We start from the raw sequence: 27583 nt of genomic DNA on the forward strand, positions 1-27583 counted from the left end.
TCAGGATGAATCAGATTTATTTCTGTATCTGCGCACACTCACATGCATCCAGTCTGAATATAGACACACACACACACACAGAGGGGTTGAGTGACTCCACATAAAGCCAGGAGGGCTTGGGGACAAACAATGACATGCACAAACACTACACACACCGCGCAGGTGTCGGTCAGCTCGTCTGGCTGCGGTCAGGTGAGTACGAGTCCTCGCAGGCGGGTTTTGTACCGAGTGGAACTCCCATCGCACAACTTAGACACGTTTGTTAGGCTCAGTGGCCTCAGGTAGAAATAACTGGCACAGGATGGCAAATGTGTTCATGTTTGGAGATCGTTTATGGACGGTAAATATATACGATAGTCCGTCAGGGTATGTGTGTGTTCTTTTAAACACAAAAGCCATCAGATAAATCAATAAAATATGGTAATTATGGAAATTACAAACTTATTTGAACCCCGTAAGATCACCTTCATACCCACTTTCATCAGAGCTCCAACAGAGTGTTTGACATTTCTGTACGGGAAACTATATACACCTTTAGTCATTCTCAATGGATGGCCAATTGGCCTTTCGCTGCACTAAGTCTGACTAGTAATGACATCTGACAATTCTCTTTGGATCGAGCCTACGATGCTGTCAACTTTAACAGACACTTCATTTGATGTAAATAAATAATGACGGGCCCAGTCTAGGGACTAGATCTTTGAAATGGCAAAAAAATTATGAACTATGCTTCAGTGGCAAAACAGTTCTTAACCCTTCACGATTTACAAATGTCCAGATGTTCCTAACATTACCCCGTCCATAAGTAATCTGAACCTACATTACCTAGTCTAGATCATAGATATTACCCCATAACTGCATTTAGTGCACCCTCCGAGAGCCTTCACATTTTACATCTGCATTCAACTTGGCAGTCAAATACATACCAGACATTCTCTCTATTCTCTATCCACCACACATGGATTTTTCTACTTCAAAAGGACCACTCTCCCAAGAACCTTTTCTACTTCAAAAGGACCACTCTCTCAAGAACCTTTTGAATGCAACTCTGCCATGACCTCAGCTAGGATTGTCAGAGATACAACGCAACGCATATGAGTGACAGGCAGGTGTGCGGGTCCAAGTCCGCTAGCTTAGGATCGTATAGTAGGTACGGCACAGCGCCCGCGTCCTCTCTCGGACAGGGCAGCACTCAAATGAGATCACAAAGAGCACAGATTGGTATGCAAAACATATTTAAACACGAAACAATTACAATATTTACAAAAGAAAGCTTACACGAGGCTCATCACACAGCTGCACTGGCCCGCATGTCTAGCTCCAGCCATCGGCTTCTCTTTGCATAATAAACCCATAAGAATGGCATTTATGGCTTAAATGACCTGGTTTAGAGGTTGCTCCAGTGCAGTGCACGACCGCTGCTCTCAACGCTGATTGGTGCGAGTGCTGACCAATCGGCTGGCGCCTGCACTTGACCAGTACCTGGAGTAGTTCCCCCAGGACCGTCAGTAGAACAACCAAACCAGAACACAAAAGAAATCAAATAGAACAAAAACGTAAAACACAAACAAAAACGCAATGCCCCGTCATTCCCCGTGTGTGGTTTGTGTTGAGGAGCAGTGGTAGTGCAAAGAGCAACAGAGTGAAGCGCATCCACTCAAGGCATCTGGCATCAGTTCTGTCAACATTTGGCCAAATAGGTGTTCTATGTATACATTAAGAGAATATGTGGCTAAATGTAAACAATAAATATGAGATATCAACATTTCTATCAGTATCCTCAAATCTCTATTAGGTCCTTATAGCTTTGGATTTCATGCAGTTTGTCCTGTTCATTAAAAAAAAAAAACGAAAATCTCAATGATATGGCTCACTTCATCCAATCGTACTATTGTACTTCATCACAATAATAACAATAAATAAACAATCAAATTAACCTGACAATTCCTCTCTTTTTTGGAATACAGATATTTCACCAATGGCTTATGACATATGTTCTTCACCAATGGCTATGACATATGTTCTTCACATACAAATCACACTGCACAAATGTAAACAAAAACAACGAAGACCCCAAACTGACCCACACACTAGAGAACACGGACAGGACAACAGGAACGCTTGAGTGCACGAGAGATCAGTATGTAGGATTTAAACTGCGCGCCTGAGGGTGACCTTGCTTGTGTTTGTGTGTGTGTGTGTGTGTGTGTGTGTGTGTGTGTGAGACCAGTGCCGACGTGCCAGTCTCCTGATCCGATGGAGCCGTGTCTGTGTTTATTTGGGGGGCAGCTGGGCATCTGGGGTGGTGGGGCTTGGAACCTCTTTGTAAAAGTTCTCAATCTGCTCCTTGTACATCTTCATCACCACCGGCCTCTTGAGCTTCATAGTGGGGCCTGAGGAGGAGAAGCGTGCAACTTTAGCTTCTGTGTGATGTGTGAGGGGTGTGTGTGTTTGTATGTGTGGGGTGTGTATGTGTGTGTCTGTGGGTGTGTGTGGTGTGGGGGTGTGTGTGTGTGTGTGTGTGTGATGTGTGGGGGGTGTGTGATGTGTGCGTGTGGTGTGTCTGTGTGGGGTGTGTATGTGTGTGTCTGTGGGTGTGTGGGGGGTGTGGGGGTGTGTGTGTGTGTGTGTGTGTGATGTGTGGGGGGTGTGTGATGTGTGCGTGTGCTCACCCAGCTCGCCACCGGTGATTGAGAAGTCATGCTCCAGGACTGTCCACTTCTGGACGCGCTGGGCGTTGGAGGAGGCGCGCTCGTTGACGCGGGTCACCCCCTCCTGGATGGCGGCGTGCACCAGGCGGTCGCGGCCCCCGGCGAGGTCGGACACACGCGTGCTGCTGCTGCCCAGCTTACGGCAGAACTCCAGCGCCTCGGCCGTCAGCTCGTCCTCCGGGGCACCAGTCTCTGAGTTCACCTCACACTGACACACACACACACACGTTAAACTCAAGTCAGAATATCACCCTGGGAAATGACCTCTCCGTCAGGTCTGCTGATGGATGGCTTTTCCCCTCTGGCTCTGTGCCCACTACCGGTTCTGCAGTTCTACTGGTTCTGCAGTATTCATGAGAGAACTTAAGGCGGAGAGAGAACTGAAGATGACTGAACCTGTTCAACTCATCGCAGAATCATTTTTTACGTTGATTGGGCCCATTGCATTGAAACATATAGAGCTCACGGCTCACGGCTCACTAACATGTTATGTTACTCACTACCTAACAGAGTAATAGGACCCAAAAACCCTCCTGTTTAGCAGCTACAGGGCTAGTGGACAGACCACCACAGATCACAAGAGCTACAGGGCTAGTGGTCAACAAGAGCTACAGGGCTAGTGGTCAGAATCTACCACAGATCACAATACTGAGCTAAGGAGAGAGAGAAGTTGACTTTTTAACTCTTCAAATGTTTAGTACAGAATGCTAAGAGAAGAGTGAGAAAATCTAATGTTGAAAAGACTTCAAATGCAACACATACTACTCACAAAAAGTCTGGGATTTCGGGTGAAATTTCAGGATGAACCTAAAATCCACTATAACCTTCACAGGTGAACTTAATGTGACCTTCTCTATACTTTTGAATGTGCATGTCCAACAGTTAATGTCATTTAACTGTTAGTACTTTCTGTACTGAAACATTAAATTCACCCGAAAGCCAGATATCCCTAACTTTTTGTGAGTAGTGTACGATAGAGTTGTTATTTTTCTTTCCCACACAAATACAGATTGCTTTATTTCATGAAGTGTATTTTCTACTTTGTAATTAGTTATTTGTTGAAGCAGAATTACTGTGAAGCCAGCAGTGTCTATAATCCAGTCTTTCAGTGTGTGCAGCGCTGTTCTGCTCTGAACACCTACTACTATTTTACTCCACAAGGTGGCAGTATTTTATAACTTACCTTAAATTCTATAACTTTTATAGCCAAGTATTTTAGTTATAAAATACTTAGTTATATAACTAACTTTACGAGCCTGCGGATCTACCAAAGAGTTTTATGACTGGGAGGCAGCTCTAATCTATGTATGGCAGGGTGTGTATGTATGTATATATATGTGTGTGTGTGTGTGTGTGTGTGTGTGAAGCAGGTTATCAGAACAGATCTAATCATCATGCATGACCTCCAGATGCAGCTGAAGTGCACATGCCAATGAGGAGATAACAAGTTTACAAGAGCTGTAATCTCTAAAGCGTTGTCCGATTCCGATCGCTGCCTTATCCAATATGGGACTGCAGATAATGTCAATATGAACAGACAACAGCAGTTCTGTTCTTGAGGACGACTTACACAAACAACTGGGAGTCCAAACATCCAGACACTGACTGACTGACTGACTGACTTATTAGGGCCAGTTACCTCAGAGCAACTCCGGGTGAAGTGCCTTGCTCAAGGGCACCGGGAATTGAACCCTCAACTTTTCAGAATACTGCCTGCTAGCCCAGTTCCTTAGCTACTATGCTACACCCCTGGGGTGGTGCTGTTGTCAACATTACAGTAATGTAATGTAAGTAAGGTGATGGTGTTGTTAACAGTAGTACCGTAATGGTATGGTGATGGTGCTGTTAATAGTAGTACCTTGATGGTGAGCAGCATGGAGAGGAACTTCCTCTTGTCTCCGATGAGCATGGCGTTGCTGATGAGCGGCACGGCCTCCTTTAGGGCATCCTCGATGGGCACAGGGGGGATGTTCTCACCTCCAGCAGTGATGATCAGCTCTAAGCACACACACACGCACCCGCACACACACGAGTTAAACACAAGGGTTGATACAACTTGGCTGCATATGAAGACAGCACTGCTCTGCTGTGAGTGAAGACAATGCCTGAGTGTGTTTTGTATGTGTGTGTAAATACACGTGTGCTTGTCTGTGTGTACACATGTGTGTGTTTGTGTATGTGTGTATAAATGTGTGTGTGGTCCCGTACCTTTGATGCGGCCGGTGATGAACAGGAAGTCCTGTGTGTCGTGTTTGCCCAGGTCCCCAGAGTGCAGCCAGCCGTCAGCGTCCAGTGCCTCCGCGGTCTTCTCGGGCATGTTCAGGTAGCCCATGAACACGTGGCGGCCCCAGAAGCAGATCTCGCCATTGCCCTCCTCATCAGGCTTAAATATCCTCGTCTCGCAGCCAGGGATCACCTTCCCACAGCTACACACACACACACAGACACACTTTAGATCACAGGGAAGTAATGTATAATGTATGCGTTAATCTGGACTAGCTGAGTGTGTATGCATCTCTATGAATGTGTGTGTAGCTGGTTAAGGAGAAGGTGTTCCGCAGTGAGATCCTGTGTGTGTGTGTATACCTAATTAAGTGGAAGGCATTGGGGAGTAAGATAGTGTGTGTGTGTGTGTATGTGTGTACCTGGTTAAGCGGAAGGCTTCGGGCAGTGAGATGGTGTGTGTGTGTGTACCTGGTTAAGCGGAAGGCTTCGGGCAGTGAGATGGTGTGTGTGTGTGTGTGTGTGTACCTGGTTAAGCGGAAGGCTTCGGGCAGTGAGATGGTGTGTGTGTGTGTGAGTGTGTGTGTGTACCTGGTTAAGCGGAAAGCTTCGGGCAGTGAGATGGTGTGTGGTCCGGTGCTCTCGCTCATGCCGTAGAGCTCGTAGAGCGGGATGTCCAGACTCAGGAAGAACTCCAGCGTATCCTTGGTGATGGGCGCCGCACCCGTGTAACACTTGGTGCAGCGGTCAAGCCCCAGGGCCTTCCGCACCTTCCGGAACACCAGCTTCTTGGCCAGACGGTAGTTCATGGGCTTCCTGGCCACAGCGCCGTTACTACAGGGGACAGAGGAGACACTCGCCCACTTCAGTAAAAGGAAAAACAAACTAAACACAAAATACAGAATACAGACGCCCAACGGGCCCAACTCATCACTTCAGCCATGTTATGTTACTGGTCACCGTTAATATAGAAAAAGTAAACAGGCACCAAAAAAGGAAAGGGCCTCGTAGATCTGAAATACAAAAGCAGCAGCAAAATAACGCCAGCTTGTCTGAATGTTAGCTTGATGTACTTCAGATTAAGACCAGATGAGAGTGCAAATGTGTGCAGTGACCGCTCTTGTTGTGACAGGCCGAGGGGGGGCAGTGGTGCTGCTGAGGAGTCTTGCAGGCACTCAAGTTGACCTGGTTTCACTTCTGACTTCCCCCAAACGTGGGAAGCAGCAAGTCAAACAGCAACCGGGCCGGACATGATGCGCAGCACACACACACACACACACACAGTCTTGCCAGTAGGCCTGTCCTACACCACCACCACCACTGTAGTAGTTTCCTCACTAAATACTACAGTAAACACTGTCTGTAGTTTACTCACTAAATACTGCAGTAAACACTGTCTGTAGTTTCCTCACTAAATACTGCAGTAAACACTGTCTGTAGTTTCCTCACTAAATACTGCAGGTTCTGTTTTGGCACTCACTCGTTCCATACTAGATAATGTGTGCTCTGGGCGCTGAAGGGTTTGTGTGTTTTATAGTCTTGGCCATCTAATAAGACACCACAACACAAAACAGGCGACCACGCTGTGAAAACGAGTGGCCTACCTTATTGACACAACGCAGGGTGCAATCGGGCATGAAAGGGTCGAGTAATGGGCAAGGCACTCCTTAAAATGTGCCTTTCTCGACTACAAATGTCTTTATTGACTGGACATGTCCTTTATGGACAGTTGCTTATCTTTTTCTAAGAAAATTCACGGAAGAAATTGTGGCTGTGCAGTAATTCATCTACAGAGAACTTCCTTGTTTGTGCTCCACACCTGAGCACACCTGAGCACATGACGGAGACTCTGTTCTCGACTCTGATGTGGCGTGTGGTCTTGGAGAGGCTTGGTGCACCACTCACCCCTCCATCACACACACACACACCCCTCCATCACACACACACACACACACCACTCACCCCTCCATCACACACACACACACACACACACACACACACACACACACACACACCACTCACCCCTCCATCTTGCTGAGGTTGGTCTGCAGGCCCACTTCCTTGGCCCAGGACGCCACCTTCCTCCTGACTGTGGACGACTTGGCGCCGATCGACTTCATCTTCTCCTGCATCTTCTCCCAGACGCGCGGCACGCCCATGAACGCCGTAGGCCGGACATCACGCAGCGTGTTCGCCAGAGAGCCCTGGGGGGGGGGGGGGGGGGGGAAGAGTCAATGTTTGCACACAGATAATGGACGTTGCACATTTAATGTGTAACTGATTGATGCTGTACAGTCATCCTGGCTGCAGACGCCCTCTCGTCTCCATCTGATCTCCAGTACACTCCAGCACTGAGGACAGGGACACACTCCAGTACAGTGCAGTACACTCCAGCACTGAGGACAGGGACGCACTCCAGTACAGTGCAGTACACTCCCGCACTGAGGACAGGGACACACTGCAGACCGGACGCCTAGAGAGGAGAGTCTCTCACTGACACACTGCAGAGAGGACAGGCTCTCACTGACACACTGCAGAGAGGACAGGCTCTCACTGACACACTGCAGAGAGGACAGGCTCTCACTGACACACTGCAGAGAGGACAGGCTCTCACTGACACACTGCAGAGAGGACAGGCTCTCACTGACACACTGCAGAGAGGACAGGCTCTCACTGACACACTGCAGAGAGGACAGGCTCTCACTGACAGCAACTCTACTCAACTCCCACCAAGACTCGGAGGGGAAAGTACACCCTGGAGAAGGAATGAGGGGGGGGGGTGCAAATGAGAAGAGGGGAACAGATGGAAAGAGGTTGATCTGTGCACCCCCCTACCCCCCCCCCCACCCAAGACAGCTGCTCTGACTTCCTAAGGAAGGAATGCATGACCGTGGAGGCCAAGGAGTGTGTGTGTGTGTGTGTGTGTGTGTGTGTGTGTGTTGAATATCATTTTAAGCCACGTCAGCCCTGCAACACTGCCATTTCCAACGCTGTGGTTCCCCTCCTAGTACAACGGCTTCCTGACTGCAGTGGTGTTAACAGCTATCCACCGAGGGAGGGGCCGCACGTATCGCCCCCACCCCCACGCACGTACCCATCCCCCCACCCCCACACACACCCGGACACTCTGAACTTGAATTGCCGCACGTACACTCACTGAACCCGAGTGCCCGTGTTCATTAACAACTTTAAACACCCGAATTGTCGCACATATGGGGTATATACGGCCCCTAACCCACACACACCCACCCATAACTACACACAAACATGTATGAACCAAAGGTTGTTTATATAGACACACGTACACACACACACACACACACACACACGCCCTCTGCCCCAGCTGGCCTCTAGACACCCAGCACACGCCAAGCACCATGACTGGAGTCACGAGTCTGGGACAGCTCGAGTGCCATGCCTGTCAATGCTGTGTGTGTGTGTGTGTGTGTGTGTGTGTACATACGTGTGTGTCTATATAAACAACCTGCTTGTTCATGCATGTTCGTGTGAAGCTATGGGATTGTTTGCACTCTGAATGAGGTCGTTGGCCTTCAGACATTTTTTTTTTTTAAACACATCTATCTGTATTCAGCAAGTTCAATATTTTGCATAATTACTTTTGATGCCAATGGAAATATGATCGACAACGTATGCCTATAAAGACCACATGTGTGTGCATCTTAAAAGGTCAAAGGGCGTGGCATGCAGGCCAGGCCTGATGTGGGGATCATAGAAATCACAATTACGACACACTAGCCACCTTTACATGGACACTGTCCCATAGAAATAGAAAAGGAATAACTGTTCAATCGGAATGAAAAATTCTCATATAAACACCTCAATCGGAATAAAACTGCCTGATCTGATTAGAATTTTATTCGTAATGAGAGGTGTAGTCCGTTCCTATTCCGATTGAACAGCATGTAGACGGTCCATCGGATTGCCTGCTGTATCCTGCTGCGCTTGAGAGCACCTCGTCGAAATAGAACATACCCCATGTAAACAGGAATGACAATGCAATTACAAATTAGCAAACTGAACTTGGTTTATAGTCTCCAACATAATGAGGACATGTATTTGCAGTAAACAGGACTATAACGAGGATGTGTATTTGCGGTACACACAGGACTATAACGAGGATGTGTATTTGCGGTACACACAGGACTATAACGAGGATGTGTATTTGCGGTACACAGGACTATAATGAAGACGTGTATTTGCAATATACAGGACTATAATGAGGAGAGGATGTGTATTTGCAGTATACAGGACTAACGAGGATGTGTATTTGCAGTATGGGTGTACAGATAAAGCTATATTGAGACTAATCAGTCACTGAGAATTTCAAAGCAATTTAAGTCAAGGCACATGGCACAAGGCACTACGTATCCCATAGTGCAGTGCCAACATGGCATTGGCATGTGTGTGTGTGTGTGTGTGTGGACATCTGGTGATGAGTGCGTCATCTGTGTGACTGGAAAAGACATCAGAGGAGAGGAGAGTTCCACTAATACTGTCAATTAAAGTTGTGCCAAACGGCCGCCGATCTGAGGCTAAACTGGATTACACACCAGGTTTACTCTAACGAGATTACCACACTCGGGTGGGGGCGGGGAGGCAGCACTGCAAAGACTAGCCTTAGAGGACCTCCCTCTCTCTTTCACATCTTAAAGGATCTCTCTCTTTCACATCTTAGAGGACCTCCCTCTCTCTTTCACATCTTAAAGGATCTCTCTCTTTCACATCTTAGAGGACCTCCCTCTCTCTTTCACATCTTAGAGGACCTCCCTCTCTCTTTCACATCTTAGAGGACCTCCCTCTCTTTCACATCTTAGAGGACCTCCCTCTCTTTCACATCTTAGAGGACCTCCCTCTCTCTTTCACATCTTAGAGGACCTCCCTCTCTCTTTCACATCTTAGAGGACCTCCCTCTCTCTTTCACATCTTAGAGGACCTCCCTCTCTCTTTCACATCTTAAAGGATCTCTCTCTCTCTTTCACATCTTAGAGGACCTCCCCCTCTCTTTCACATCTTAAAGGATCTCTCTCTCTCTCTCTCTCTTTCACATCTTAAAGGATCTCTCTCTCTTTCACATCTTAAAGGATCTCTCTCTCTTTCACATCTTAAAGGATCTCTCTCTCTCTCTCTCTTTCACATCTTAGAGGATCTCTCGCTCTTTCACATCTTAGAGAGAAAGAGGTCCTCTAAGATGTGAAAGAGAGAGAGAGATCCTCTAAGATCCTCTTTCACATCTTAGAGGATCTCTCTCTCTCTTTCACAACTCACCTTCAGGGCGTCCGGCTGGGCAAAGTAGGTGGCCCCACCAATCTTGATGGTGAGCCAGATGTCAATCATCTGTGCGGCGATGTGGCTGAGTGGTAGGTAGCTGACCACCACTTCCTGAGACTTATCCGCGTCCGCCAGACGCACGTTTCGGCCGGTGGCGAACGCAGTCCACGTCAGCTGCAGGGAAATGACCAGCAGTAAGGATCAGGACCATCATACTGACCAAGAGTTTTAAGGAGGGCCATTACATTGTCATGACAACACGACTCTGCTGGTTAACACGTGCAACAGGGGTGGACATTATGGGATGGTGATCTGAGCCATTACATCGTCATGACAACACGACTGCTGGTTGACACGTGCAACAGGGGTGGATATTATGGGATGGTGATCTGGGCCTTTATATCGTCATGACAACACGACTCTGCTGGTTAACACATGCAACGGGTGGATATTATAGGATGGTAATCTGGGCTCTTTACATTATCGTGGCTGAACATGAGGGGAACTTGATAACATACACGAGTGATCGATATTATGGGATGTGTGAGAGGTCCCTTATGTTGTCATGGCTGAGCATGAGAGTAACCTGGTAACATAAGTGAGTGAGGGTTATTATGGGATGTCTGAGGTCCCTTACATCGTCATGGCTGAGCATGAGGGTAACTTAGTGACGAGTGAGTGATGGTTATTACAGGATGTGTGAGGGGTTATTATGGGATGTGTGCAAGGTCCCTTACGTTGTCGTGGCTGAGCATGAGGGTAACTTAGTGACACAAGTGAGCGACAGTTATGGGATGTGTGAGGGGTTATTATGGGTTATTATGGGATGCCTTACGTTGTCGTGGCTGAGCATGACTCCTTTGGGCTGGCCGGTGGTGCCCGAGGTGTAGATGAGCGTGCAGCACTGGTTCGGTTTCTGGGACGACACGATGGCATCCAACTCCTCGTCCGCCTCGTCCTTCCCCAGCGCCATGAACTCCGCCCACTGTGGGTCACATGACCAGAGTCAGCACGCAGCATTGCAATGTAGCCGCCGTACAGCAACCGGAGTTGCAGTATTATACAGTACACCGTACCTACGGCTACCCTGCGGCCACTACTGCGGCGCCTTTTCTATTTTTATTAAATCACTGGAGTCTCAAACTTGTTAAACTAGTGAGATTGGATTATTAGCTTGGAATGTGACTTCATTGTGTGAGCAGATACCGATACTGTGGAGCACACTAACAAAAGTCAACAAAAGGAAACACATACATACCGTGTAGAGGTTGGGCCTTTACATATATACAGTGTAGAGGTTGGGCCTTTACATAAGTATAAGTATATATACTCTTTTGATCCCGTGAGGGAAATTTGGTCTCTGCATTTATCCCACTCCGTGAATTAGTGAAACACACACAGATATACACAAATATATAGATATATAGAGTAAAGGAAACTCATATATACCGTGTAGAGGTTGGGCCTTTTCTCTTTGAGTTCATCTTTGTACTGAATGATGGCTTTCAGATGCGGGAGCTGGTCCTGAATCTATGACGACGACGACAACACACACACACACACACACACAAACACACAGGTTAAAAGGTCAGAAGAACATATTTGTAGGTGTACTGGTGTGTGTGTGTGTGTGTGTGTGTGGAGACTGTGGCCATGCTCTCAGGTGCTCACTCACCTGTAGGATCTTCTGCAGCTGCTTGTGGTTCTCCACCACCAGGATGTTGGCCTGGCAGTTCTCCGCCACGTACTGGCACGCCTCAGCGGAGTTGGTGGTGTAGATGCCCACGGCAAACCCACTGCAACAACAACCAGCATGGCACTTGCCATTAAACAAGCCGCAGGGCACACAACATTAGACAACACAGCAGGGCACTTGCCATGTCACTACTCCATAACACTACTCTATATACTATTGACAGCAGTGCTAAGGACTAGACTACTCCATAACTCTATATACTATTGACAGCAGTGCTAAGGACTTGCCATGTCACTCCTCCATACACATAGTCATTATGGAATAAACAACCTAAACTAAACTAAGAATCACACGCCACAGACAGCGTGCTAGATGTGTAGAGCTTGAGAACACACTCCTGCTTTTTGGACACATGAAACTGCTCTAGCCAAAAACAGAGTGAATCACTGTGTACGCGGCTGTACTGGGGGCAGGTCCATTAAAGCTGCGTAGCTCCTGGCTGCGGGCCTGGTCGGCGTGGACAAAGGGACAGTAAAGAAGCCGCACAGCGTGACGTTTTGTTTAGGAAAACAAACACACACACACAGGTATTCATGCGTCATGTGTTGTGAGCTCAATGAGCGACCTGCTCAGTCATCAACACAGAGGGGCCGTGCCACACCGTCTCTGTTTACAACCTAGCACATGGGGCTCATATACAGTTACACCTACACACACACACACACACACACACACACACACACACACGAGCACACTCACCCTGCCAGGATGGCTCCGATGTCCGCGATGAACCACTCAGCTGAGTTGAAGCCGAGGATGCCAACCCCATGGTAGCGCTCCAGGCCAAGCTGTTAAGAGACGCGCAGTAAACACACACACACACACACACACACACACAGGCAGACACACACACACACACATTGTTATATTCACTCTTCCCTTTTGTTTAAATTTCTTCTGTTTGGAGAACTGACCGCTTCAAGAGCACTTCCTCTGAGTATGATGGAACTTGAGCGCTTGGCTTTAACAGCTGACTGAAGAGGAAACAACTCATGCCTTTCAAAGAACACCAATAGGTTTATCAACTTAATATTCACAAGATTTTCCCCCACCAACCAACACATTAAATTCAAGTGTTAAACCTCAACATGTCTTTAGCACTCTACCAGTTTAGAGTTAACTCACCGCTTTAGAGTTAACTCAGCGCTTTACCAGTTTAGAGTTAACTCAGCGCTTTACCAGTTTAGAGTTAACTCAGGACTTTACCAGTTTAGAGTTAACTCAGGACTTTACCAGTTTAGAGTTAACTCAGCACTCAAAGCTGCTTTTCATACACTAAACATATGTTTTCATGTAGCTTTTTGGCCTACGAACGGGATCCTCTACGTTTCTTTCTCTCTCTCACTCACTCACACACTCACTCACACACACACACACACACACACACACACACCTTGAGGAAGCTCTTGGCGGCGTTGCGGCAGCTGCGGTAGTACTCCCGGTAGTTCATGGTCTTCCACTGGTCCGCCTCCTTCCAGCCAAGGGCGGTGTAGCTTCCGAAGCGCTCCACTGAGGCGTGGAACATCTGGTGCACGGTCAGCGCCGGCTCGGCCCCTGGGCCCGACTCGGACATCCTCAGCTTGACCTCCCCGTCGCCGTGCGTGGTCCATAGACCCGTGCTCGCCGATGCGGTCGCCGCCGCGGTCACCGCCAGAGAGTTGGGCCGCACGGCGTTGGCTGCAGAGAGCAGGTTGGGCTTATTAATGGGGTTTTACTTTACGAATTCATTACTTGATCTTTACTTGATTAATTACTTGATCATCTCATTTGTCTTATTAATTCATTCCAACAAACTGCAGATATACAGGAGAATCAGAGGGCTAGGAACACCCAATTGGCCAAAGATATCAATGTGATCTGTCAAGAATGATGCGCGTGTAAAAACACACGCACACACACACACACACACTTAGGTGTTGCAGTGCCCTTCCCCCTTATGTCCGGTCTATTTAGTCTTCCTGGACTGGACCGGGTCAGAACCAGATCAGGGTTCCAGAATCGGAATCAGCAGCCATGTGGGTTCAGGTGCGACAGACTGGACCGTGTGCAGCTAGACTGGGGACACTCATGCTGAGCCACGACAGGCGCAAAATCACCCCCCCCCCTCCACACACACACACAATGTCAAAATCCCCCTCTTTTTCAGGTATCTTCATTCATCATCATGACTCCCACTCTGACTCATATGATCTCCCCAACAGTGCAACAGTGGAGATTGTGGCCTTGAGGTTGCATCATCACTACTACTAGAACACTCTAGTCTCTGATTACGGGCCAGCAACAGGGCCTTGGATTAGGGATTAAGAGATGAATTAAAACAATGGTACAGTAGGTTGCAACATGCCCAAAAAACACATTAAAAGGGACGTTTTTTTAAAACGGATATTAAGAAGCAACTCATGACACAGTGCGTAACTAAATCTGTCAAGACCATCACACACACAAGGATTAAGATAACATAACAAAGTGACACGTTTTTTTAAAACGGAGATTAAGAAGCAACTCATGACACAGTGCATAACTAAAGCTGTCAAGCCCATCACACACACACACACAGGGATAACATATGGGCTGCTGTCCATGTGTCCAGTGTGTGCCACAGAGCTGTAGCGCACGGCAGCAGGCTCACTGACCCAGATCGGCCGCGCGGGCGGTTGTGTAACCCCAAACAGCAGCAGCAGCAGGAGGAGCTGGGCAGAGGAACGTTCTGGAGTTGGACGCTGACAAGCTGCTGAGCGCCGTGCTGTTCTGCAGCTGTGGAGCACTTTAACGTAAACAAGGTCACGGCGCATCCGGGAGCCTGAGAGCTGCCTACACTTTATCATCAGGGCCAGAACAGCAGAGGTCACACACACACACACACACACACACACACACAGGGCCAGGTCACCCACTCTCCACAAAGGCCACACAGAAGGTCACCAGTAGTATTTCTATGGGAGCTTTTGTACTCCAGAGTAAAAGTAATAGTCAGATAACAGGGCTGAAATGGCTCACAGGGCATATTCTTCATTTGATACGGTAAACGCTGAACACAAAGAATATGACGCCTGTCATTTAGTGGAACACAGAGCAAAATTCCTTTGGGGTCAGTCAGACTGGCGTTGCGTAAGATGCGTAGGGTCACTAGAGAATGCTGACTAGGTTAGTGAGGCCAAACAGGACATGCTTTCCCATTGTCCACCATGATCCCCATCAGCAGGAAGTGATGACACTGGGCTGGGCTCAGCGCTGGAAACAGGAAACAGGGGGCAGGAACAGGATGAGACCCTGAACAGAGCCAAGTCACAGGTGTCACCCTCACTGGCTGCTGCAACCTCATTGGCTCTCTGACTGGTTGCCACAACCTCATTGGCTCTCTGTGGTGTCTCTGATTTGGGTTCCGCAACCTCATTGGCTCTCTGTGGTGTCTCTGATTTGGGCTCCGCAACCTCATTGGCTCTCTGTGGTGTCTCTGATTTGGCTGCTGCAACCTCATTGGCTCTCTGTGGTGTCTCTGATTTGGGCTCCGCAACCTCATTGGCTCTCTGTGGTGTCTATGACTTGGCTGCTGCAACCTCATTGGCTCTCTGTGGTGTCTATGACTTGGCTGCTGCAACCTCATTGGCTCTCTGTGGTGTCTCTGATTTGGGCTCCGCAACTTCATTGGCTCTCTGTGGTGTCTATGACTTGGCTGCTGCAACCTCATTGGCTCTCTGTGGTGTCTATGACTTGGCTGCTGCAACCTCATTGGCTCTCTGTGGGGTCTCGGACTTGGTGCTCCATGCGGGGTGGGTCACAGTTGAGTGTGACGGAGCTCGTTTCCTCTGATCAGGCCATCACATGCTCAGGCCCGGCAGCAGCAGAGAGATGGGCAGGCCAATGGCCATTTGATTCAGCTGACCTCTGGCTAGTTACACACATGACAACACGACAAAAAGTGTCCATGTAAATGTGGCTACTGTGAGCAGACACACAGTTTTAGCATGTTGTTATGTGTTCTATAAAAACTGAGTTCAAGAGCTAAGGCCCAGGGGTGTGTGTGTGTGTGTGGTTGATGTGAGGTTGCTAAAAACAAACTTGGCTCTTCAGTTTTTGTTGGGAAGATATACAAAATACAGTGTAACCTGAAAGAGTGTGTGCGTTTTGAGGGCCATATAAAAGGACCATCTGCCTGTGGATATTCTTCTGTGTGTGTGTGCTCACCTTGTGTGTGTGTGTGTGTGTGTGTGTGTGTGTGTGTGTGTGTGTGTGTGTGTGGTGTGTGTGCTCACCTTGTGTGTGTGTGTGTGTGGTGTGTGCGCTCATTTCCTCCTCTCCCTCACCGTGTGTGTGGTGTGTGTGCTCACCTTGTGTGTGTGTGTGTGTGGTGTGTGTGCTCGTTTCCTCCTCTCTCTCACCGTGTGTGTGCTCACCTTGTGTGTGTGTGTGTGTGTGTGTGTGGTGTGTGCGCTCATTTCCTCCTCTCCCTCACCGTGTGTGTGTGTGTGTGTGTGTGTGTGTGCTCACCTTGTGTGTGTGTGGTGTGTGTGCTCGTTTCCTCCTCTCTCTCGCAGGCCGACTCCTCCTCTGACGACTCGCTGGAAAGTCCAGCGGAAAAGGGAAGAGGGAGAGGAAGGGGGCGTTAATGACATTCCCAGAATCCCAGAATTCCCAGAATCCCAGAATTCCCAGAATCCCCCCCCCTCTACAGCTACAGCCAACACGGAGGGATTAAAGGACATCTACCTTCCTACCGTCAAGCCTCAAACACACACTCAGGACTGACAGGGGAATTCTGACATTACCCATTTCTAATCTATTTCGTCATATGGCGCAACATTCAATTCTAGACCCCCCCCCCCCCCGGTGTGACATCACCCATTTCTAATCTGCCTGGTCATGTGGCGAAACCGCCACTTCGCACCTCTGGCAGGGTTTTTGGGAAATTTCAGGGACATTACCTATTCTGATCCATGTTACTATTAATCCATGTTATTATTACCCCCCCCCCCCCCCCCTTTAAAACAATAACTCAACCAACTGAGCGCAATAATCTTATAAACTGCTCTATTATTAGTATACTAGTACACACAGTGTAAAGCCTGATGGGGAGCCTACACCAGGCACGCAACTGAAGCGCTCCGTTAGAGGAGTGCGTACATTTGAACAAATTAGACCAAGTCTCCTAAAAGTATTTGTACTACCTTCGCAAACGGATCGCTTCAACTGTGCACCCGGTGTAACCTGGCTGTGACAGCCATGTAACGGATCCAGCCATGATGCCCTGGCACACACACACACACACACACACGCACACACGATGCCCTGGCAGCAGGCCACACCCTTCCTCTCTCTCTGAGCAGCTCTTATCTTAGGCAATTCTTTATGAACCAGAGAAGGGCTATCTGGTTTACAAGCAACAACCAGCTGCACCATAAACCACACACACACACACACAGATGAGGAGAGGGTGAGAGGGAGAGGACAAGAGGGATGATGACAACAAGGAGGAAGAAGAGGAAGATGAAGATGACAAGAAGCAGAATTAGAGAATGATAGAAGGGAAGAGGGAGAGGAGGAGGAAGAGGGAGAGGGGTGTTCCTCACTTGGCTGCCGACTCCACGGTAACGTCCTCCAGGGATGCGGCGCTGTTTCCCGTCCCGCAGGACTGCAGGTAGCTGGCGTCCCCCGCGGAGGGGTCCATCACCACGGCACCGGACATGGAGGCAGGCTCACACGCGGTCACTGTCAAGGTCAAACAACAGATGTACACGCGGTCACTGTCAAGGTCAAACAACAGATGCGTCTACAGGGGAGTTTATTGCTTTATGGAGCCTCAGTAGACCCATGGCGTCATACAATCGGGTGGTCATTAAACCGTGTGTGTGTGTGTGTGTGTGTGTGTGTAGACATTTTATGATGACTGATGATGCCTGATTAATTAGCTCAGGCAAACCAAATATTGTGTTTGTGTGAGGGGCAGGGAGGCAGAGAGATTAAGACATGAGGAAAACAAAACACAGTTCATTTACTCTCCGCTAATTCACTGGCCTGAATAAAGAGTCTTCCTGCCGGACAAACAACTCCACCTCATAAATGCATTGCTAGCACCGGTCCATCATACTGGACACTTTATTGGATTTCACGTCCCTGCCAGGGCCAAACACACACTCTTTGGCTTTTGCACTCACGCACACACACACACACACACACACACACAATCCAGAGAGATTTACTGTCCACTGAGGACAGTCAGCCAGCACTGCGGCCAGCCACGAACGGCCAAGGCCACTGGTCACTCAGCCACACGGCTCACACACACACACACAAGGCCACTGGTCACTCAGCCACACGGCTCACACACACACAAGGCCACTGGTCACTCAGCCACACGGCTCAGCACCATCAAGACCTCAGGCAGACGGAGCTGATGGCAACACCTGGGTGGAGATGTGTGCACACTGTGTTTTCGTGTGAGTATGCGTGTGCGTGTGTGTGCGTGTGTGTGTGTGTGAGAGAGTGTGTGCAAAAGCCAAAGAGAAAACACAAGGCACTGGAGCATCTCTCACTACTGCGCAACATGCTCGTCAGTCCACTGCTCTCGGAAGGACCTGCAGACTGATCTCCATAAACATGTGACCAAGCCATGGGTTACCATGGCATCCTCCATAAACATGTGACCAAGTCATGGGTTACCATGGCATCAGAGGCAACCTATAAGATACACACACTCCAGCCACGATACACCTCCGTCACCACTCATGGACGCCATTGAAATGTGTAATAGTCAACAGCCACTGTACTGCACTGTAGGCTAAATCTCTAAACTGAGGGCTGTGTGGGTAAGATAGGGAGAGAGAGCAGGCTTGTGAGATGCCTCTAGCCATACGCACAACCAAATGACCAATGGCAATCTGTCCACCCTCCTTTTAAAAGAGACGGCTATCTCCTCTGCTGGTTATCTGTGTTGATTAACAGTGCCGGACAGTTGAAGCTCCGAGATCCAAACCCATATTACCCAGATGAGATTAGGTAGACATGACAGCGCAGCGCAGGTAATCTGATGATCTCAACCCCACAGGCTCTCTGCTGCTCAACACACCACTGCATTCCTCTAGCCCACACACACTCCACAAACACACTCCTATAGCCCACACACACACTCCTCTAGCCCACAAACACACTCCTCTGGCGGGTCACACACACACTCCTCTGGCGGGTCACACACACAACACTCCTCTGGCGGGTCACACACACACTCCTCTGGCGGGTCACACACACCCACAGTGCTCAGCCCACAGGAGTTCATATTCCACACATTCCTCAGGAAATATCCCCCCTGGGTGTTTCCCCATCTCTCTCCCACTCATCCCCCTCTCTGTCACTCTAATGACTAAACTAAACTCAAGTAAGTGAGACATGCCCTGGCGACTAGCCACCTGACCTTCCAGTAGCCAAGAGGAAAACCTCACCTCAGTCTGTTACGTGCGAAACGCAAGCTCAGGTAAAAGGCAATACATGAAATGTGACTAAACCCTGAGCATTTCATATGTTCACACTTGAGGTCTTCTGTTGATGGTTTAATCAGCAGTGACCAGAGCAGTTGGGCTTCCTGCTCCTTGAGGTGCTGCTTGTTCAGCTCAGCTAATTGTTTTGCTTCCCCCCTTGGAAGAACCCTACAGGGATCTTACCCAAATGAGACTCCTGGGAAACACACACACACACACACAGAGTACTAATGACATCACCCGTCACAGGGCATTATGACCTCGATCATGATTCAGAGAGCTGAGCAAAGCTTTGAGAGAACAGGGCACACATCCACACACACACACCTGTCCTCCCCTGTTGCTCACGGACACACTGCATCCACACACACTCAGAGGGTAGCAACGGCTGCGCTACAGGCTGAAGTGTGTCCTGTGCAGGGTCATGTGTGTAGGGGGTGGGAGGTATGCAGCTCACACTCTCTGGGTGGGAGGATAGCATTATCAAACGACAGCTGGGGGAGGGGTCCATCCCACGCCAGAGAGCCCCCCTTACACACACACACACACACACACACAGCCACACCCAGCGCCTGAAATGTACACAAACCAACCGACACGTAAGCACAAACACAACATAGCCGCCACAACACTGATCTAGAGCAGCTGGTGGGGTAAAAAGCACCACATCTACCACTAGGACCAGAGTCTGGATGCCCCAGTTGCTGAGCTAGACGGCCAGTCCTGTTGATGCCGGCTTTTAATGTCCGTTTGTATGGAAGCCAGATCTGCCTCCTGCCTTCTGTTGCAACTCCGTCTGAACGAATGAATGGCCACTAAGCGTGTGCTCCTCCCAGCGCAAGCCGTCTCCCTATACTAACCAGCCTGCTGCTGGCGACCGTCTGGATCTCTGGATCATAAGCCCTCTCTCTCTCTCCCGTGTGTGTGATCACATGCAACAAGCCCCAGAAGAGAGCCTCACATCAAATAAGATCAAGCACCATCACCATAAATGAATCATAGACTGCAGTATCACAAGAACGCACCACCCAGTCCAGAGGCATCTTCAGCATCTCTACCTGATCTCTAGCATCTACTAAGGCACTTGTAGAATTTCTCGATTTAAATCGACATTACTATTTAATGGAGCCTACATTTGAACTTTTACGGGTCACATTTGCATACAATCAAAGTAATGGTAACATGGTAGCATCACTTGTATTCCAAGAATTAAAATTAAGAATTTCAAAATAAAAAAAACTTACAGTGCATCTTTGGAATGATGTTGGTATTGATGTGGTTTCCCTTGAAAGCGTCTGTGAAATCAAAGCTGTTTTTAAGGAGCTTTCTAAACGCCGGTCGACTGAAATATGTGAGCCTTCCCTTACTGCCTTTGCTACTGACTAGAACACATCATCACACACACACACACACATTCACACAGCTTTCGGCTTTTCCCTCTAGCCACACCCACCCAGATCCCCACCCCCCCTTCCCCTCTCTACTTCCTCAAACACACACTTCCCACAGTACACATCAAGCATTCCGCTCGCCCTGATTGGCTGAATCGTCTCACACCACAAAGCTCATGTTCCAAATATGGAGGCTAGGGCTCCAGTGAAAGCAGCATGGGCGGGGCTTCCTCCTCATATCCTCCACACACCCCCCCCCCCCCACTCAAACACACTCACGCTGGCAATGCAAATGCGGAGGGGTTACTATGGGACAAACAGCTGGGGTGATTCGGTGCGGTGCTCTCCGCATCTGCCTGGGCAGAGGCTGCAGACGCAGCTGCGCTGGCTAAGGATGCGGCCAGTGGACATCCACAACACAGCACACGGAACCGGCAGGAGACGAGAGGACGGACGCAAGTATTAATACACCACAGCGGCTGCCGACTGACCTGCTTTAGACAATGTGATGGATACAACACATTTATTAATACAAAAAAAAGCCCCCCCTCATTATCAACTGTGGAAATAAAGACTTCATAAATTGAAATTGAGTATGAACACAGCTGAGAAAATCCACGCACACATTTCATTTTTTACACACACACACACACACACCCACAGCAGTGACACACACCCACAGCAGTGTTCTGCTTCGCTGTTGTAAGATAAGCAGGTCGATGGTTATCGGCGCTCAATCAGGGGTGTTGCATCTCTGACCAATATTTGCACAGACCTGTCTGACCAACTGACCGGTGGCCTGACCAACTGACCGGTGGCCTGACCGCGTCCTGTAAGCACTGGGGAAATGGAGGGTCACACTTCCCATTAGGGCTGCACAATTAATCGAATTTTAATCACCATCACGGCTTCCCACGATCAAATTTGCGTGATCGAGCGATATTTCAAATGCGTGCTCTACCCATAGAACCAACCTGGCAACCCATAGAACGCTCCGCTACAAAACAAATCAAGCGCTGTGCCTGCATGCAGCCTACCAATGACAGCTGTTCCCTGCACTGTTCAGCCTGATGCACTGTGGACTATTAGTAGCTAGTAACTATTAGTAGGCTAGTTAGACTATACAATAAACGACGATCAAAAATCAAATGTGTGGCACAGCAGAAGGCCAAGAGCTTGTCCCTCGAAGCGGATCATCCATTGTTCGAAAATATTTCTGATTTCAGGCAAGTTAAGTTAACCAAAAATATAAGCAAAGCAGGACTCTCAACTCATACCGTGAAACACATCACATGACGTAAACCACTCATGCCTTTTATATCACGTTAACTTTTAGTCCTTGTTTGCTTCCTCCGATAGCCTATAGCCTAATATAATAAGAGTTGAGCTAACGACGGGATCCGTGAATTTTATTCATGTATTTTATAAGCTACATGTGCAACCTACAATGCATATGCGTTTCAAGACACAGCCTACTCAAAACGAGTGAACAATAATGAAAATGTAGCCTACACGTCAGTGTTTTACATATCAACGAATGACTAAACCAGGGGTGTCCAAACTGCGGCCAGCCATGCACTTTAATCCGGCCCGCCGAGCATTTATTAGTTTATCATAGGCCGCTCGCTATTTTTTTTCAGCGATAGACGACGTTGTGGTTAACTTTAGGCTACTACAAACTGCTTTACACTCTTCTTAGAGAACGTTTACAATGTCAATGTCAAAACAGCTCGTCACATCGAGATACATAGTATCTCCATTGCAGCAGATCTAACTACGTTATGCTAGTCCATTTAATTGGGGACGCATTTGAGCGTGGGAGAGAGGGCGATAGCAACAGTACTTCCCACTACTGACCATTTATAAACTGTGAGAGGGCACAGCCATAGGCACAGCACTAGCCATTGGCTATTTGAGTGGAGCTGGCAAAGAGTCTTAAAGTGACAGTGCACCATTTATAAATGAATTAAACAGCATCAAATTAACAGTATTTAAGAAATTAATTTTCTACAACAAAATTATTTTGTCATTTAAATAATACAAAACGTTATTATTATTATTATTATTTGTGTGTGGCCCGCTGGCCAATTTTCAAAACCCAATGTGGCCCTTCAGTCAAAAAGTTTGGACACCCCTGGACTAAACGATTACAGTAAACTCATGAACAAGAAGCAGAGCTTAAGTGGCTAATGGGGAGCGTTGGGAGGATTCCCGGTGGGCTGTTAACGTTTTCCCAAATATTAACAAAGTAGCACGCACAAAACATTTGTTTGGAAGTTTAGAAGTCGCAGTCAAATCTATATTTGCAGTAATTTAGGGGAGTAAATGTGAGGGGAAGAATTTGGGTGAGCCAGATAGCAAGTCCAATATGTTTAGGGAAAAAATATTTTTGACACTAAAATTAATTAATAATCGTGATAAATAATCGTGATCTCAATATTGATCAGAATAATCGTGATTATCATTTTGGCCATAATCGTGCAGCCCTACTTCCCATCATCCCTTCCTTTAGCTTGTAAGCAAAAGAGGCTTGTGTGTGTGTGTGTGTGTGTGTGTGTGTGAGAGGTGTGAGGTGTGTGTGAGGTGTGTGTGTGTGTGTGTGTGTGTGTGAGGTGTGTGTGTGTGTGAGGTGTGTGTGTGTGAGGTGTGTGTGTGTAGTCTTGATCAGAATGTGCTATTCAGGCCACAACCTCATCCTCTGCAGCATGTGGCTCTTCCAGTCTAACGACATCACACCATGCACACACTGATACTGATCATCAATCTCCGACTGCAGGCTCCCGGTGGTAACCGGTGGTAACCATTGGTCTCGGTCCTCCTCAGGCTAGCCTGTCAGACAGCTCGTACCAGTATTTCCTGTTTTGGTCAGGGAGCAAGTGTGAGGGAAAACTTGCAGAAATAAACATGCTTCTCCCCACTGATGCTGCACATGTGGTGCTGTGAGTGCATGATGCCTGGGCCACAATGTCACATTACAGTCTCCACTCTGACTGCTGCTGGTGTCTTATGTACGTCAAGAGACAAGCATGAGGAGCAGCCACGCCAAGCAGCAAAGAATCCTGAAGGCCTCATAGTGTTTTTAGATTTCAGCCGAAACCGGAGCCATTCTGCTTGCCAAAGTCAGCTAGTGGCAAGCACAGTGGGCTGATTAGTCCTGCATTATAAACTACCCAGTGCAGTGGTACCCAGTGCAGTGGGCTGATTAGACATACATTATAAACTACCCAGTGCAGTGGGGATTAGTCCTACATTATAAACTACCCAGTGCAGTGGGGATTAGTCCTACATTATAAACTACCCAGTGTAGTGGGCTGATTAGTCCTACATTATGAACTACCCAGTCGATGCCGTCGCTGCCTTTCTCCTCTGAGTGAAATCTCTGTGCAATTGTTTGTGTGGCGAATGGCGTGAGGCAGTGAACTATTAAGCGGGGACACAATTTAGTCAGCCTCACGTGATGAACATCAGCTCAGTAGTCAAGGGAACAGAAGAACCTAGAGATCTTGTAATGCCCACTTACATAACAGGACAAGTTCCAGAACAAACAGTGCAGCGAAACGGCCTTGGGTGCAAATTTAGTGTTCGTCTGAACACCTGAACAAAGGTTCACTATCAGGTGTCACTGAGGCCTCCAGGCCCCCCGCGTAACTTGCAGTTAAATATTAACATCATAGGGAACGCTGCAGTGACACTGTTTGCATGTGCAAATTCATTTTTTAGTAGCTCAACTGGTCATGACATATACCGATGCTGTGGAACAGCTTTAGGTCCCTAAGGGAGACATTTCTCAGAAGCTCCAGTAAGCTAATCCGGACAGTAAACCTGATTTTCTGCACTGCCATACCACAATCAGCCAAGTATGCCCTTAAGTCAGACACAGACTTTGCTTTGGGCATTTCAGAGTGGAGAACAGAGGGGCAATTTGATACAGAACACTTAGGAAATGAGCAAAACAGGTTTTGTGTTCCTCCTTTAATTCAAAATCAACTGCAGCCATTTGTATTGAGTCATCTTCTTTGTGGACTTCCCCCCAAAATCTCATCTCTAGCCATGGAGTTTCACAGCCACCTGCTAAACGGTCTCGTATCATCACTTCCTGGATTGCTGGTCATCACAGGTAGTCAACACAAACTGCCTCACAGTTAATCAATAAAAAAGACAAAAGGTTGCCCGAAATCCACACACTTCATAATCTGTTTCTTATTCACGACTCACATTCATGATTACAGTTAAAGATTACTAAAGCAGTATATTTTTCCCCATCCATGGCAGTCTGGGTCTCTATGATTCTGGACCCAAGCTAACACACTAAGGGGAAGGTCCAGCTGACTAAATGTACTGAGCTTAATGACCATCAACAGCATGTCAGGCTTCTGGGGAAATAACATTATAAGTCATGAATGAATGAACCATCATATTATCTTAAAACAAGAACAAATACATTTCTACATAAGATATGCCATATGTACAGAAACTGTCTCTTGCTGTTCTATTTTTTCACCTTTTTTAATAGATTTGCTAAGAGCTGTAATACTATTCATATACAGAAATATAGCCTAAATCAAAAGCACCCATCCTTTTCTCACGTGACCGAAATACCAGAATGACACACTCAGGCGCTCACCAAAATAGAACGCCAAACGTGTCTTTCCACTGTAGCCAGATCGCATCTGCCAATTACGATGCTAGACGTAAAAAACATAGCATTGCACCCCACGGACACATGACCAGCAAACCTCCTCATCATTGGTGCAGTCTTTTCGTGGCAATCATGTCAGTATCCCGAGGTTACTACCGGGCATTGGCATCAGTTCGTTCCGAGGTTTTATCAGCCCTGAACACTATGTAGTTTCCGAGCATGACATTATTGACAACATGAGCAACTAGGCTACGCATTTCCATTCAGATGTCGTTATGTCGATTATTGTGTTATTTAACTTAGACCAATGATTAATTTTACAGTGTTACAATATTGCAACACATCCTAGTTATCAGCACAAACACGGTCAATACCAGTGAGATCCCCCGTTACTGTGGCTACGAGGGCTTGAAAGGTATACCTTACGACAGTTTTTCCTATGAGTGTTTCCCCCAACGCATCTCTAAAGAATTGTCCAAATGTCTCTCACGTATATTGCGCATAACGCTGCTTGGTCCATGTTATTATTATTAGAGAGAAGGCTAATTGGCTAATCATGAAATTCTAAAGTCAAAATAAATTTGATAGACAGAACATTTAATGCGGACGTGGGGGCCTTATTATCTGATTAACATCACAGAAAAACAGTTCATGCTATGCCGATTTGGGTGATATTGAGAATTGCAATACATTTAATATATATATAGCCTAATTACTCTATAGAAATAATATACACATGGTCATTTTCACCATGTCAAGTTAACGGAAACACGTGCTGTTTCTCAAGTATCTGCTTCTCAAACTGTAAAAGGTGCACGTTCTTCCATACGCAGCTTGTGAACAGATATGCTGTCTATAGGCGTTCATATTGAGGTATAATATTTTCAGTGGACAGCTAGCTGTTTTATTATAGTTACCACTTTTTATTTTATTATACAACCACTAAATTGAAGTTAGTTGATGCAGGCAACGATGGCTTTGATAGTGGCCATGTGACTAACATCTCCGTGTCTAATTCAATGGAGATCCATTTTGCTGTACAGGAGTCCTGTATCAGCACAGGATCTCAAGAAAGATCTAACGTTAGCCCGTTTTTGTGTCACATTTCTCTAAATCACTACTAAAGTAGCCTACATAAAGCTAATAATATCCAAAAGTAACGTTAAATATTTTAATCAAGATAAACAAAATGCTGATTAAGAGATACAGAAAAAATAACTGTCTTATACTTAAAGAGCAACTTGCAGGTAAAATGTGTCACTCGTGAACGTATAAACGTTTAAAAATGATTTTATATTATATTTGAAGTGACCTACAGCAGACAACTTGGTAAGGCAAGGCGGTAAAGTTCGTTTTTAAGCAGGAAAAGGCTTTGGCGTCAATGTATGTGGCTACAACACTGAATGAAAAGAAAGAAGAAATTAAGATTTCACCCAGTTTCATCGATTTTATTGTATTGTGTAAATATTGATGACTTCCACGTGTTTGGTATTATTTTCAGTCTTACTCATTGTTAATTAAAACGGAAGCTTGGAGCCAGGGTATATCCTGACGTCGAGTTTTTATTGAAAGGAGTTTGGCTGGCCTAGAAAGTACAGGAGGATGTGCGAACTTGAGTTGACCCGATGCCGTCCACTAACAGCAGGACTCACAGGAACGTTAACGTTCGCAAACATTTCCGATTAACGTTAACTATCTGTCTGTTAAACCAAACCATACATCATTATTAATTACTACCTCTTTAACGTAACGTTAAATACCATTTATGTTAGCCTGCTATCATAACCGCTAACGTTAGTAAGTGGACTTACCGTATACAAGTGATCAGTTTATAAAAGTTCACGCAGCCAGACAGTCACGCGGCCGCCTAAAGTGCTGGACTTGATGAGTAGGGAAACCGCTTGAACTTGTTCCAAAGCGGTTAAGACGTAATGAGTCTGTCTGCTTACTAATTATTTCCTAACTTACAATATTCACCTGCCGCAAGTCTGATACAGATCTGTCTCGCTTTCCCAGACAGCGCGCGTGTGTGAGGAGGACTAGAAATGGTCTTATTTAGTGCCAAACATTTTGCAGTAGGCTACAAGTCAGCAATCAGCATATGA

At 47.2% G+C, this 27583-nt stretch overlaps 1 protein-coding gene and 1 long non-coding RNA gene across 3 annotated transcripts; both read right to left on the reverse strand.

Annotated features, from left to right (window-relative positions):
* Positions 1–27583, reverse strand: acsbg2 (acyl-CoA synthetase bubblegum family member 2). Of its 2 annotated transcripts, none has more exons than XM_042111536.1 (15): positions 27290–27583; positions 17547–17685; positions 16468–16538; positions 13373–13656; positions 12679–12767; positions 11899–12019; positions 11673–11753; positions 11059–11208; positions 10221–10397; positions 6957–7138; positions 5526–5768; positions 4920–5137; positions 4570–4709; positions 2673–2919; positions 1–2393 (listed from the first exon to the last, which is right to left on the reverse strand). In XM_042111536.1, exons 2-15 carry the CDS (start codon positions 17660–17662, stop codon positions 2275–2277), a joined length of 2238 nt encoding a protein of 745 aa, XP_041967470.1. In that variant the 5' UTR covers positions 17663–17685; positions 27290–27583; the 3' UTR covers positions 1–2274. The 2 variants fall into 2 exon arrangements, with proteins under 2 accessions (XP_041967470.1, XP_041967469.1); XM_042111535.1 differs by lacking the exon at positions 27290–27583 and adding an exon at positions 20693–20851.
* LOC121724790 lies at positions 14116–16208 on the reverse strand. The gene is made up of 2 exons (XR_006035299.1): positions 15705–16208; positions 14116–15578 (listed from the first exon to the last, which is right to left on the reverse strand). It is a non-coding gene; the product is annotated as an uncharacterized LOC121724790 (long non-coding RNA).

This window comes from Alosa sapidissima, chromosome 12, assembly GCF_018492685.1.
Source record: "Alosa sapidissima isolate fAloSap1 chromosome 12, fAloSap1.pri, whole genome shotgun sequence".
In the NCBI taxonomy this organism is placed as follows: Eukaryota; Metazoa; Chordata; class Actinopteri; order Clupeiformes; family Clupeidae; genus Alosa; species Alosa sapidissima.

Coding starts and splice junctions, on each gene's coding strand:
- acsbg2 (XM_042111535.1), bottom strand. Junction 11,209..11,672: donor AAAGGCCCAACCTCTACACG/GTATATATGAGT, acceptor TGTGACCCACAG/TGGGCGGAGTTCATGGCGCT. Junction 4,710..4,919: donor CATCACCGGCCGCATCAAAG/GTACGGGACCAC, acceptor GTGTGTGCTTAG/AGCTGATCATCACTGCTGGA.